Source organism: Ambystoma mexicanum, chromosome 10 (genome assembly GCF_040938575.1).
Source record: "Ambystoma mexicanum isolate Mex_15411 chromosome 10, UKY_AmexF1_1, whole genome shotgun sequence".
Lineage (NCBI taxonomy): Eukaryota > Metazoa > Chordata > Amphibia > Caudata > Ambystomatidae > Ambystoma > Ambystoma mexicanum.
The window spans coordinates 1,647,941,582-1,647,956,270 of NC_090932.1; the positions used below are offsets into that span (position 1 = coordinate 1,647,941,582).

General features: G+C 46.2%; 1 protein-coding gene across 6 annotated transcripts in view; it reads right to left on the reverse strand.

The window, feature by feature from the left end:
* EP400 (E1A binding protein p400) overlaps window positions 1–14,689 on the reverse strand; it is a 1,542,855-nt gene that overhangs the window by 1,288,905 nt on the left and 239,261 nt on the right. For all 6 annotated transcript variants that reach the window (XM_069620067.1, XM_069620064.1, XM_069620063.1 and 3 more), the window contains 2 exons: window positions 2,706–2,891; window positions 1,341–1,481 (listed from right to left, as the gene is read on the reverse strand). In XM_069620067.1, coding sequence (XP_069476168.1) covers window positions 1,341–1,481; window positions 2,706–2,891 — 327 coding nt within the window. The remainder of the gene's footprint in view (window positions 1–1,340; window positions 1,482–2,705; window positions 2,892–14,689) is intronic.

Below are 14,689 nucleotides of genomic sequence, written 5' to 3' on the forward strand. Positions count from 1 at the left end.
GTTGCAGCAGCCTTCCTCTTCCAGCTCTTCTTCGGTTTCTTCGTCCAGTGGTCGACTCTGCCTTCCAAGCCAAGAGACTAGCCTTTTATCCAGTTTCCTCCATTTATTCCAGCCTAGCTGCCACTCATCCAGTGGGGTGGCTGCCCTTGCCAGCCAGTCAGCCAGCCAATCACGCCAGAGTGCATTTTGGTCTCTTACGAGACTAAGCACCGGGAGTTTCGGGAACCTCCCTCACTTCCTGCCCACCCCAGACACTCGGGCGCCAGAGGCGGTCTTCAGTCCAGAACACCGCCAAAGGCATAGGAACAAAGGGTCCAATCCTGGGTTGGTGCGCCGAGGCCAGGACCCGTTTTCACAGAGGGGTCTCAGACGCCATCTTGAAAAACATGGCTCCCGCGATTTAACGCTACCGTTGTTTGCGGTCAGGAAAAATCATGGTAGTTCGTTGTAAAACCACTGCCACCAGCCATTTCGATAAGAAAGGGTAGCATTTGACTGCTACATGAGTTTCTAGACACAAGGGACACTAGGTAACCCCTCCAGCACTCTATTGTAAGATAGTGTGTGCTGGGTCTAGGAATTTGATAAGACTAGTAAAGTCAATTTCACCCTGCTTTCTCTGGGAAAGAGTATTTTATCCCAGCGAAGGTATTTAAACCTTGGGACAGCCCAAAAGGCTTCCCTGTGTCACTGCACGGAGGGTGCTGTGTGACACAAATGAAAAGATTATGCCTATAGAGTTATCTAAAACTCCATAATCAAAGAACACAAGAGTCAAACACACATCAAAATACATGAGTGGGGAAAAAAAAGGTGCACACTCTCCAGGTAAAATGAAGTCCTCAAAATCCAGCAAAGCTGCTGGGGTTTTCTAAGGTGAAAGGAATTAGCACATATGAGGATTTTCCCTAACAAGCAAAAATGATTAAAAAAAAGTAACTGCTGCCACCGCTCGTCTTTAGGAACATTAAAAAGTAACCAAAATTCCCTTTGGTAAAGGTCTAGGGTGATACAAAAGCATCCCCATTGCAGGACATTGAAAGATGTGTGCAATATGAAAGTGTTACCCAAATAGGAATAAGTGCCAAATATAAATGCCAAATTATCATAATTTTTTATTACGTACAAAACAAAACCTAGTTTTCCCAGTACTGACTAGTCAGTTTGCCCATGACAAATAAGCAAAAAAGCCCAGGGCATCTGGACAAGGTGTAAAACAGAAGCAGAATATTTGGGGGTCCATAAAATAGGTTAGGGAAGTTGCCTTAAAGAGAAAGCTTTCCTAACAATATTTAGGATAATTCATTCAGGGCCTTTCTAGTTGGCATGGCCAGTCTCACCTGTTCAATGTTCGACCAGAAGTATTGGATCTGCCTGGCAGCTGATGCTGCGATACGCCTCAGTCTGCTTTCTTCCTCTCTCTTTGCTCGCTCTTCCATCAGCTGCTTCTCTTCACAATGCCGGGCTGCTGTCCGGACCAGCTGTAACATAGATAGAGACTGGTTTGCTTTTCATGATAATTCAGAATTCAGGCACTTATTTGCAGTCGAGTTGTGCAGCGCCAACTGCAAAACAGCTACTTTGTCACATATTGTATAAATACACCTATTGAACAGATGAACAATCCAAGGTAAACTGTACACCTGAACTCTGTGAATTAATGCCCACTGACAGACAAGGTGTGACTAACAGCGATGCATATCCAGATATTCGAGTTCAGACCTATAGGGATTGATCCATCTTACTTGCAAACACAAGAAAAGCACAAAAAGCTGTATGAACCCTTTTCAATTGCTTACGGCGCTGTATGGTGTAAATCGCAAGTCAGCTATAAATGAGAAATGGAAGGCGTTCACATTATCAGAAAGATCTGGTAAGCTAAACATATATTTTTTGCACACAAATTGCACAGAGCTGGAGCGGAACAAAAAGTATTCATGTATTTCTTGTTAGGAAAGATTTCCTCACATAGATTTCAATGAAAAACTATCTTTTTGACATGGTCTGCTTCCTCAGCTAACTTTTGGATGAAAATAAAGACCTTAGCTGTACCGCTCTTGTTTTTGCTCACTTTTGTGGGTAGACCTTGTCTTCCTTTGTGGAATTCTTGTTTCTTTGAAAACTGTACACATCACAGTGAAGTGCAATTAGGATATTTTGCATCCTTATCACTTTCTTTTGCAACTTTGTTGTTGCAGTTCCAATGTGTTCAGGAAGGGCTGGTGTCAGAGGATGTTTTTCTAGGATGTTTTTCTACCATGTTTTCGACTTTTTACTCCTGCACTTTTGCATTTTACTGTATAATGGAATGAGTATTTTATGCTCTAAAAAGGTGTGGCATGACATTTGCGCCTGTCCTTTGCTAATTTTAAGCCTTGGCCGCCTTTCTGCCGCCGGGTCCAGAATTGCCATATAGGGAAAAGGCTTTCCTGAGCAAAACCTTTGTATTGACACTCATGCCCCTTCATCGTTCTACCTCACTGCATCAATGCTCAAAGTTTGTAGAGGAACTTTCCCCAAAGAAAGCCTCTGCTCTGTGTAACTACTATACAAGACATTTGTCTGCAGTAACCTTCTGCTCTTAAATATAAAATAGTTCTCAGACACATTGACAAATTAAGTACATTGAAGACAGTCATAAGTATCTTTGGCAGCTCAAACTTTGATATGCTTTTTCATGCCACTTCAAATTGGCAACATCTTACTTTCTTAGCTGCTGCCATTTTCCACCTTCTTTCTTGAGCAAAATCTGCTGCCATCCACTCCATCTCCTCCAGCACATAGTCCCAGTGTGACTTGGGCCGTGGAGGTTCCTGTAGCTTGGGCAGCTTCTTCATGGACCACACGCCTTCCTTCCGCAGTTCTGCAATCCGCTGATGGACCTTGTTTTCCTAGGAAGCAAGCAAACCATGTCAAATAAAAGCATTGCTCCTGGATTCCAGCATTAAGATGGCAATGCTGCCGCTGCAGAGGTAATTTCTGCTTGGACGCTCTACGATTTAATTTACAGTACAATCTGCAGGAGCTCATCCAACATGAAGCGTCCCTGATTAAACCAAATATTTTCTTGAACCGGGCAAGCCAATATGGACAATGACGCCAACCTTTAGAGGAATGATTGTTTACAATGGTTGTAAACTTAACTTCTGTACTGTTCGGGAGATTCATCATTTTGATGCTTCATCCCTTCTTCTAGTGGGACCACCCCAGCACCTTTTGCTGGACATCTTGACCTTTTCTTTCAATACTGAATGAATTGAGCCTTTTCCTGTGGGTTGTGTCTTTTGGAACTCTATTCTTTGTATTCAGCTGTACTATGGAGTCTGTCTGCTCCATAGCGCTTAAAGGCGTCTGTGTTTTACTACCGCAGCACACAGCTCCTTATGGGCAGTGTTAGGCAACATTGTATGCAATAACCTTTGGGTGCACTACAATAACCTTGACCTCCGGGCAATAGGGACCCCAACCTTTCATATATGTCTGAACTACACAGGCTGGTAGTGTGACTGAGCAGCAAGGCTTATCTCAAGAGGGGTATGTGAGCAGTAATGTGACACAGAACACTTACACTCAAGGTTTCTTGATAAAACAATGTATTTCAACGTGTTGTATAAGCCTTCAGAAGGGAGCAAAACAAGTAACACTTAAAATATACTTCAGAACGCACTCTTAGTTTCTCTAAATCAGACTATACCCATTGGGGATGGCACACAGACACTTCCTACACCCTCAAGTGACTTAAATAGCTAGGACACTGTGGACATTGATTTATCAATGATACATTTAGAGCAATATTAAGTTTGGTGCAAAGCTTAGATGGGGAATAAAACAAAGCTTAACAAATAATTCATAAACAGGTAAGTACTTTTGAAACCTTCCAATGTTCAGTAAATTAATCCTTTCCTGGGGAAAAGATAAAGCACAGAGTCGGAGGTAAGAAGAGTCACTCATGAAGCCAGGACAGCCAATGTTAATTGCACAATGTCTAGGGGAGCTGAAGATCTTCATTGCAGGTAGGTAAAACGTCTTGCACAAGGTTTTTAGAAATGTTTGTAGAACATAGAACACTTGAAGGGCCACAAATTGGTAGGTTTGTGAGGGGCAAAGCTATAGCAACTCTGCAAGGTAACCAAGACTGGTCTCAACTGAGAGCAAGCAAGGCTACACAACAAGAGGTAAGTTCTTAGACTTTACAATAACTCGTTAGAAGAAATGGTTCCAGCTGGCTTCTGTTCCTGTACAGCCCTGCAGATCCTGTTGTTCCTGAGCCTCAGTCATTGGGACAAGAGAGAGGACGTCTGGGGACTCCTGCTCAGCAATGGGAAGGGCAGTGGCAGCAATGGACAACTCCTGGACCGTTGGTTTGCCCGGTGAGGCCCTGCTGCTGTGCTGAAGCATAGAATTCCCCTCAACTAGAGAAGCCCTGCAACGGAGGACTTCTCACCTTGGGTTGGTGGGACCAATCAACCTTAAAAAGAGTTCATCTGGACATCCTCTCTGAGCTGGCTGTACTTCCATTGCTGCTGCAGGAACCGATGTGCCAGGGAGAGAAACACCAGACCGAGTGCATCGCTTTTAAGTTGGACCCGAACTCCAGGAAGATCCTCCGGACTCCCAGGAAGCAGGACTGACCAAGCCTGAGCCACCTCAACAGAGAGCTGGACCCCAGATGCAAGCAAAGTCCAGAGTGGTATCCGAGAGACCGCAGTGGTGCTATTTGCTAGCGACGCAAGGAGCTGAAACCACAAAGTGCCACTGAATTGAAGTTTGCCCACTGCTGCCCCCGACCTTCAAATTGTAGTGCAGGAGTCCCCAGACATCCTCCCCTCTTGTCACCAAGACAGAGGCCCAGGAACAACAGGATCTTCAGAGCTATAGCCTCGCTAGCTCTCAGTTGAGTTTTGTCTTGAAGAGTTGCTTGCAGCTTTGCCCTCACAAGCCTCCCAGTGGCCCTTCAGCGATTTCATTTCTACAAACTTTTCTAAAAACATTGTGCAAGTCTCTTACTTACCTGCAAGAACTCCAGCTCCACTAGACTTTGCTCAACTAACATTGTATGTGCTGGCCCCCTGAGAGAACTCAGGACTTACCTCAGACTTTGTGCGTTTGCCTTTCCCCCAGGAAAGGGGAAATTTACTTTGCATTGGAGGGTTCAAAGAGTACTTACCAGTTTATGAATTAGTTAACCTTTGTTTTATTCCCCTAACCTTTGCACCAAACTCAGTTTTGCTCTAAATGTACCAGTGATAAATCAATGTCCACAGTGCCCTAGCTACTTAAGTCACCTTCGGGTGTAAGAAAAGTCTGTGTGCCATCCCCAATGGGCATCATCTGATTAGAGAAACTAAGTGTGTTTGAAGTTTATTTTAAAGTGTTACATGTTTTGCTCAATTCAACAGCACTTTGCGGTTTCACCTCCTTAAGTCTACAGACAATAGCACCACTGCGGTCTCATACCACTGACTAATATGTACATTATACAATTTTCAGATCACTACCACAAAATGAACATTGACACCAATAGATGACATTTCCATGATCTCAACGAAATTGCACCATACATCAAGAAAGACTTCTGAACCTGAATAAGTCCTTTTGAGAATATTTTTTAATTAATATTGCTCCTGAAGAAGAGAGGCGCTATCTCTCGAAACGCGTTGAGCTCTGTATTTAACCATGTGATTTGTTTTTTTGAAGCATGATGATTGTTGAAGTATTATGATTATTTCATTTGTTAGCCGATTGAGTAAATTGAACTCGCATGCAAAAAGGTTTTCTTTGCTTTTCCATTCTTTTGAATTGTAAAGATATAAGTATTAAAAAAAAACTATTGACATGGAGTTATTTTGAAAAACGACTATATTTATTGTACTTACCTTTCATCCTTCGAATTCCTATATTGTGAAACTACTTAACTATTAAATAGATTTAATTTTGATTGGAAAACCATCTTTTCCATTACTTTATGGTGTGCAGGGGACAGGAGTTCCTATTACCAATAGGAATTCTACTGTGTTCATAATTATGCTGACTTGTGATACCAGAGTCATTTGTTTTCTCCCCTGCACCCTTTAAACCTAATGAGTTCATGAGCATTTATAGCTCTACATTACTAAAGATTACGCCCAAGTGTTTTTTACACATGCACAAAAAGAATGCTTCTTTTCTTATTGTTTTGTGCAGTCCTCTAAGGACAGCCAGCTGGCCAATCACCTTTAGGTGCATTCCTATAACCAAGGGGTTGTTTCAGGCACCTCCCTCACCTCCTGCCCCTGCCAGACATACTGGAGCCAGAGGTGCTCTTCACTCGCGAATCCCACCAACGACAAAATGAACAAAGGGCCTAAACATGGTTTGGCGCGCAGAGTAAATCTCAAAGAGGGCATTTCCTACAATATATGGTGATAAAAGAAGACCGGGTGTTACGTCTCCCGCACCGAGTGCAGCTTGTACAGGTGCTGTTTCTCCGCCCTCGAACACTGTCTCTCCCACTACCCCACATACTCACCTTGGCTCACGTAACCCAGTGCCCTTCGCCCATCCTGTTGGATCGCAGCAAAGCAGACCCGGCGTTTATCGCCCCTCCCGTTCTTGGCAGCTAAACTGGAGGTTGACATCTCGCTACAACGCAAAGCGTTGCCCACGGAGACCCGCGCGTCACGGATCACGTGATCGTCCTATGCACAGCAACGCTCCAGTGTCACGTATCACGTGACACCTGACAAGGTATAAATAACTTCCGGAAACAAGGAGCGTTGCTTCACAGCTGTTTCCTTCCTGGATCACGTGACGCTGAATTCTACGTTTGGACTTACGGATTGTTTTTCTCAACGCTTTTGTTACACGGATTGCTTCGCCTTACCCTTCTGCTAACCGAACTTTGATTCTCCAGTTGCCGAACCACGATTTGCTCCACGGACTGTTTTTGCCTCATCCTACTGTACTAACTTTGGTCCTCTTGTTTACCCGACTACGGCATCGTCCCTGGATACCCTACGGATCACGTCTGTTTGATAGCCCGGCCTCTGGCCCCACGCTAGGTGTTTACCTATCCGGTTCCTGCCCCGGGGTCCAGTCCTTCCCCACACCTCTGGGCCACCTTTGTACACATAGGTAAGCAGAGCTGAGTTGCCTGTGTTCTTTTGTTATCCTGCCTGTGTTGTGCATAACTGCTAATCCTTTGCCTTACAGCGTTCAAGGGGTTCTTCCGGCTGTTCCCGAATCGGCTCGACGGACTACCACCTGTGGCCTCAAAGACCGCACAGGCAGTATTTCTGGTGTTGTCTGTGTGGTACTTGGGGACGGAGGTATTCATACTCTGCACGACCATCAAGTCCATAACACCGGGCCATTTTGACAAAATGGGCACCACTGCGTGCATTCCGCCAGCTGTGAATGCAGCCCACAGTAAAAACACACAATGGTAGTGAAAAGTAAACCACTGATGACATAGCGACTGCAATGTGACAAACTAAATGTTATGTCATGGAACTCGTGTGGGTTTGATAACTTAATTAAATGGTTTGGTATGTTGACTTCCCCTAACCATCCTTCAACTAAATTGCTCCAGGAAACTATGAATCTTGACCCCCCTCATCCTTACTGGCTATATAACATACTGCTCGCCAGCCAGGAGAACGTAATTAGGGCGTCCTTCTGGTGGACTCGCAATTGCAGTAAACAATATGAGAGTACAAACTAAACTTGTATGGGAGTTCTACAATCTACTGGGCATATTTTTGACTTTGAAAATTAAAAAACATAAATCACTCTTAACCTTATACTGGAGCCCTTCTAATACTCCAATTGATGGCATGCTGAATGAACTTGACTATTGCCTTGAAACATTGGTCACCGAGATTGGTGAATGTGAAATAATTGGAGATTTCAATTCTGACTGTCGGAGAAGGTTTGAAACACAAATAACCACCACCAAAGCCTCTGCCCAAAAGAGGTGCCATTTGGACCTCGTACTTTTGGGATATGATGTTGCAGAAACAATGGGGTCAGGCTCCCAATTCACATGGAGCGGTGGTGTTAACTTCGATAGATTTCATATTTCTATCACATAACATTACACCGATAGTCACTCCATGTCCGATACAATACGGCGATCACACTCAGATATCCATTTCTCTTAAACGAGTGTCCTATGTTATGCCTAAATCCTTCTTTAGTTTCACACAGTGAGCGTGAATCTTGCCAAGGCACAAACGGAGTTGGCTGCCTTCAAAGCCATACCCCCAGATGAAAAAATACCTTCTTCGCCCAACCATCAAAGCGCTTATCGTCCCCATCAGGAGGGATGGTAGGGTACGCAGCCTGCTTTGTGGGGGCCATAGCCGCCTGCACCATCAAACTCTCCGGAGTAGGGTCCGTCGACAAGTAGCAGGGGTCACCACTGGCTGGACGGTATTTTTCCAGAAGCGACTTATTCACTGCTGGGAGACTCTCCGGAGCCGTCCAAGCCGCCACTGCCACCCTTCTTTGCAAAGCCATATGAAATGGCAACACCGGGTCAGTGGGTGGACCTTGGTCCAGGATATCAGTCAGATCATCCTGAAGAAACTCAACAGGTGGAGCAGACCACCCCAAGTATTCAGTCACCCTCGACATGAGACGCCTATATGAGGATTAGGCATGCGTACCAGGCTCAGGGCTGCCAAACTCCACCTCCGGAGAGGTGGCGAGCCCACTGGCGTCATGCAAGGACTGACGGAGTTCTTCCATCGGACTGTGACCAGACAACAGGTCATCAGGGACATCAGGAGGCACAACCATCTCCTTATCAGACCCATCTTCCACCTCCAAAATATAATCCAAAAGGTTGGAATAAATCCAATCTGGGTGGAGGAACAGAGAAGGGCTCAAAAACAGGCCTCACAGACTTAGTGAGAGCCTTCCTCAGTTTCCACAGCCCTCCCTGGCACCTCTGGCAATTCCTCCACAAACGGCGTTGAGGGCGCCGATGGAATAGGAGTCTACCGAGGCGCTGATGACTTCGACAACTGGTTCGAGGCCGGAGCACCTAGAGTATCCTTCAACGGCCTCGATGGCGTGGACTACTTCGAAGCCGGAGCCTAGTCGCTCGATGGACACGGCGCCGATGGCGTCGATGCCTTCTTGGAAGGCTTCACAGGTTCCGACAGTCTCAATGGCGTTGTGGACCGGGACCTGGATCTGGCATGGCGATCAACCTTGTCTCGCACCGACCACCCGAGCCCGAAGTTGTGCGAGTGGTGGCCCTAGCCCGTTCCTTGCCAGCTTCTCTCGAAGGCGCGGAAGGAACAGTGCCTTGCAATTTGAAAATCGCCATCATCTGCTGGCGGAATGCCTCCCATTCGGTCAGCAACGAAGACTTGGTGGGACAAGTCAACTGCCTTATGGCGGAGTCCTCCAACGAGAACGGGGAAGGCGACCAGTGACGCGTTTCCGAAAATGCTTAGAAGAGGCAGAGGAACGGCGGAAATCACTCCGCGACAGAGACCCCCCTGGACTCGCCGATGCAGAGAGTCGCCCCTCGAGTCAGTCGAAAGCCCCACGGATTTCGACTTATGGGGCTTAGACACCCTACCTACCGTTAATTTCTTCTTCCGTTCCCGCAAGGCTTTCGATGTCAGGGACTGAAGTCATCGCAGTCATCGGTGGCGTGGCTTTGGCTGAGGCTCCAGAGGCAGACATCGTGCGGGTCCGTGATGGACATTGTCGACCCGCAGTCCCGACATTTTTTAAAGCCCGACTTCGGAGGAGAAGACGACAAAGACATCCTATCGAAGTAGAAGAATCGAGCGCGCCGAGATTCCGAGCAAACATGTTTGCGGAAAAAAGAGAACTGAGGCTACAGGCGCCGTGCATCCTATATATAGCATGCATTGACACTGACCCTCAAGGGACAACGCATCGATTTCATCGACGCAGGACGCCTACACCGAAGAATTTTCCAAAGCAGCACAGCTGTGGTCATTACCGGTCATAGATGTAGAATACGTCAGAGGACACAATCCCCTCGAAAAGGTATTTAAACCTTTGGGAAATCTAAGACTTTCCTGTGCCACTGCACTGAAGGTGCTGTGTGACAATGTAAAGATGATGCCTATGGAGTTCATCAGACTCCATAAAGAAACAGAGTGTAAATCACAGAAAAAAACGACATTGGGAAAAAGGTCTCACTTTCTCCAGGCTAGAAATTAAAAGTGCTGCAGTACAGCAAAAGAGCTGGGGTTTTCAAGGTAGGAATTAGCACATTTCTGAGAATTCTCCCCAACAAGGAGGATGAACTTTGTAGCAAATTTCTTGTCGCTAAAGATATCCTCCACAAAATCTGTCAACCTGTGCCTCCTGGGTGAGAATTTAAAAACATTGGGCATCCTTGAGAAGCAGCTCATGGTATTGGAGCTGGTTATCAATTGGTGAATCAACTACTGGTTGATCCTGGTTATCTGGGGAGTAGATGTATATATCATTTATTTTATTAGCATTTATAAAGCGCACAACAGCCCGAAGGCATTGCAGCCCTGTTAGAAGATGGCATACTTAGTTACATATAAGAGACATGAGAAACAGAGGGAAGGAAACAGAAGAGCATACATAGATACAGCATGAGTGGTTAATGGTCAGTGACTAAGCTAACAGAAGTTTAACAGGTGTTCAGGCAGGTACACTGAGGGTGCTCCTGTTACGAACAGGCAAAGAGGGGACAGAGGGTCTTAGAGGGCGAGTACTAGGAACCATAGGTGTGGAGGTAATACTGATCCTGGCAATACTGGGCTCCTTGGTCACCCTGGGAACTGGGGCCCCAACCACCTGAGGGGTCCACCATATATATTTTCTGAGAGGAGTCAAGAGACAAAGAAGTGGAGCAGGCCTGGCTGGAGGTGCTAGGCTGAGAGGCGTCTAGACGAGGCAGCTTGGCAGTTGGTTCGTCCCTGGGTGCCCCTACTCAATGTGTTAAGGCCTATGAGTTTCAAAATTCGCAGGGTGCCTATCCATAAAATCTACAAAACTGGACATCTTTCTGATGATCTTATCAAAACTTTCCAGGGTCCCCCCCCCCCAGTTGATCTTGGGAAGACTTGAGGGAGTAGGATGGGCATGCAAGGCTCCTTGTGACGTAGGATATTAGAGAGGGGGTCTTGAGAAGTAGTATAGCTACTGTCCCTGGAGGTAGAGGCCTGCGAAATCAGCGGCTAAGACTTGGGTGTCTGACGTTTGTTGCTGTAGAATGGTGGGTGGAATGTGTTTAATGAGCTCTTATTTTGGACGTATTAGAAGGGGGTGTTGAATCTCCTTTCAACACACTTCCCTCGGCACTTGTCTGTAATGGGCATTGATGGACCCTGTTTCGGATAGCTTTCATGTAACGACGGCAACTGTGATGGCCCAGAGGACAGATATTTTAGAGGACTTCTCCTTAGACACTGCGAGGCTCGAACCGGTCGACGACTTTGCCGGTGTAGAGTGCGCATAGTGTGGCGTGAAGTGTGGGTGCCTTTGCCGCCGTGTGACCTCTTCGCCACAGAACCGCTGGCATGCTTGCTGGAGTCCTGGGCACGCACATGGTGTTCCTTAGGAACCCAGTCACCCTCTGCGTCACCAAGGACGCCCATGCTGCCTTCACCAGATTCCCCGTAAAACGTCTATGGATGCATCGGCCTGCATGCATGGCCGGCCCAACGCATTGTTCTATGGTCTTTAGTTTTTTTGTGCTGAAAAGTTTGCTGGACTTTAAGTCTTTTCAGGGTGGTCCCGCGATAGACTAATTGTACACTTCTGTGCGTCCTTCCAAGGGTATTTCCCATTACAGGATGGACAAAATGTAATAAATGGAGTATTCTCTATGGTGAAAGGGAGAGGCTGCGCGGCGACGGAAAGGAAGATAGGGGATCTGAAAAAGGCATGCTCTAGCAATGATAGAGTCCAAGAAACCTCCCCCACTCAGACCCTACTGGGAGGGGCCGAGGCATAGTGAATCCTAGGAAGCCGCAGCCCTTGATAGTCGAGGTGGTTGTAGTCGAGGATGTTGCCATCCGTCGAAAGGCGCTAAGCAGTTGGTAGTGCGGTGGGTGATGGGTGGTATAAGAAAGGATGAGAAGAAAGCCTAAAGTGAAACTTTATCTAGCAAAAGGTGTTAGCCTGAGGAACTCTGCAAACTATTGACCAGCCACAATGATGGAAAAAACTATCTGAGGGAACTCGACGCATGAAGGACCATGGATACAGCAGATGTAACACTAAAAATAGTATTACTAACACGCCCAGTCGACGTCCTTTTGAGTTTTGAAAACCAATCATGTAATAGTCTGCGACTACCACTAGATGTCGTTAGTTAAGAATTTGTGCAGTCCCACTGGTGTGGGACTACACAAGACCTCTCTTGGTATTAGGTAACCCACCTTTTAAAATAGGCCCTTACTACACAAGTTGGTAGTGTGACTGAGCAGCAAAGCTCATCTTAACAGGGGTAATGCGAGCCCTGCAATGAAACCACTAAATACAAGTATCCAATTAAACACCTACACACTTAAACGTAAGTTAATATTTATACAGATATTTAAACCATGCTTTAAAAAGCAGTAATTCATTGTAACATTAATCCCAAGGTAGGATTGTTAGGTAAGAATGTATGCATTCACACTGTGCGAGACTACACAACACTTAACTGCGTGGTATTAGGCAACCCACCTTTTGGTATAGGTCTGTACTACACAAGTTCATAGTGTGACTGAGCAGCCAGGCCGATCTCAAGAGGGGTCAATGGAAAGGAAGGAAAAGGTTAAACAGGTTCTGAATATGTGTGAGGACAACTAAATCTTTCAATACAATCTAGACAAGCCTTTCCCAGCAGTACCAGTCTAAAACATGTTACCACCTATGAGGGAGACACTATCAAAGTCAATGGGCTAGAAGAGTCTGCAGGGAGCTAGGACAGCCAAAGTCAATTTGAAACAGTCTATGGAGCTGAGGGACTTCTTAGAATTAACATCTAGCACAAAGTTAGAGAGTTAGTTAGAAAATCATTGTAGGGTCACAAGCTGTGAAGCCTGTGAGAAACAGAGCTGGAATCAACTCTAAGTAAGCCCCTGCAGTTCCCAACAGAGAAAAGCACAGCTACGAGTCAATGAGATATGTACCCAAAGTCTAAACAGTACCTCTGGTTTGAAGTAGAGTGGTCCAGCTAGATTATGTCTTGCTACAGCGGTGCAGAACCAGTGTCCTTGAGCCTTAGTCGTGGGGACAAGAGGGACGACATCTGGAGCGCTCATGCGGCAGTACTTGGGTGGTCGATGGCAGCTATGGGCTCTTTTAGGTTCAGCAGCACTTCGCAGTTTCAGCAATTAGCAAACAGGACCATCGCAGATCTTTGCTAGTGGTTGGGCTTCCTTCACTCCTTGGGTCTTGCACTCTGGTGAGGGGACTCTAGCACTGGTCAGCCTGCTTCTGGAGGATCTTTAGGAGACTCCTGGAGATTCTAGACGGATTTCAGACGTTGCACTAAACTACAGATTTATCGACCCCTGGCACTCAGTTCCTGCAGCAGCGAAGTAGTACAGCCAGTCGGGGAAGATGGTCCAGTGGAGTTAGTCTCGGGGTTAGTTGGTCCCAATAACCCAAGGGGAGAAGTCGTCCCCTCCAGAGCTTCTCTTTCGAACCGAAAAAGGATTTTCAGCACAGAAGCAGGCCTTCGCCAGGAAATTCAAAAGGTCCAGGCAGCGGCGGCAACCTTCGTTCACGGTTTCTTCGTCGGGTATTTCTCCGAGTGGTCGACCCCACCTCTAGTCCCAAAACCCTCGCCTTTTAAGCAGGTTTCTCCAATTCATGCATAGACTAGGCTTTCAATCACACAGCAGGATGGCTGTCCTGAAAGGGCAGCCAGCCAATCAGGGCTGTTGCATTCAGGCACTCCTAGAGACAAAGGACATGGGAGTTTCGGGAACGTCCCTCACATCCTGCCTTTCCAGACATACTGGAGCCAGAGGCGGGCTTCAGGCCTGAAGCCAGCCAAAAGCAAAACTAACAAAGGGCTCACACCTAGCTTGGCACGCAGAGTAAAACACAAGAAATACCTCAAACAGAAAATGACGGAAAAAGAAGATCAAGGCCGTTTTGACGATATGGCCTCCCATGGGTGCTGTACTGCAGCTGAGGGATCCGCCTGCAGTCGAAAAGCACAAGGGTAGGAAAATTAAACCACTGCCACCAGCCATTTGACGTGGTGAGGGTAACAAAAAATGTTACATGAAAATATAGAAAAAAGGGCTACTAGGTAACAACCCCCGGCACTTTACATAAGATGGTGTGTGCTGGACCTACAAAGAGAAGTAAAGTCAATTTCAGTTTACTATTCTTGGGTACAGTAGTTCACACAAGAAAAGGTATGAAAACCTTATGAGAAATCTATAAGTACTTCTCTGACACTGCACTGAGGGTGCTGTGTGTCACCATTCAAAAAGTAGATGCCTATGGAGTGTCAGACTGCATAAATGGTGGAAACACAAAATCCAAATCAGGTCAAAACACATGTGAGTGAGGAAAAGGTCTTATTCACTCCGGGGTTAGCGTTAAAAAGTACAGCAAAAGACCTGGGAGTCTCTAAGGTTGAAGGGAATTAGCACAGACATGAGAATTCTCCCTAAAATGGATTCAATACAAACAGTGAATAATAAAGCAGGTAATTCATTCATATGTTACA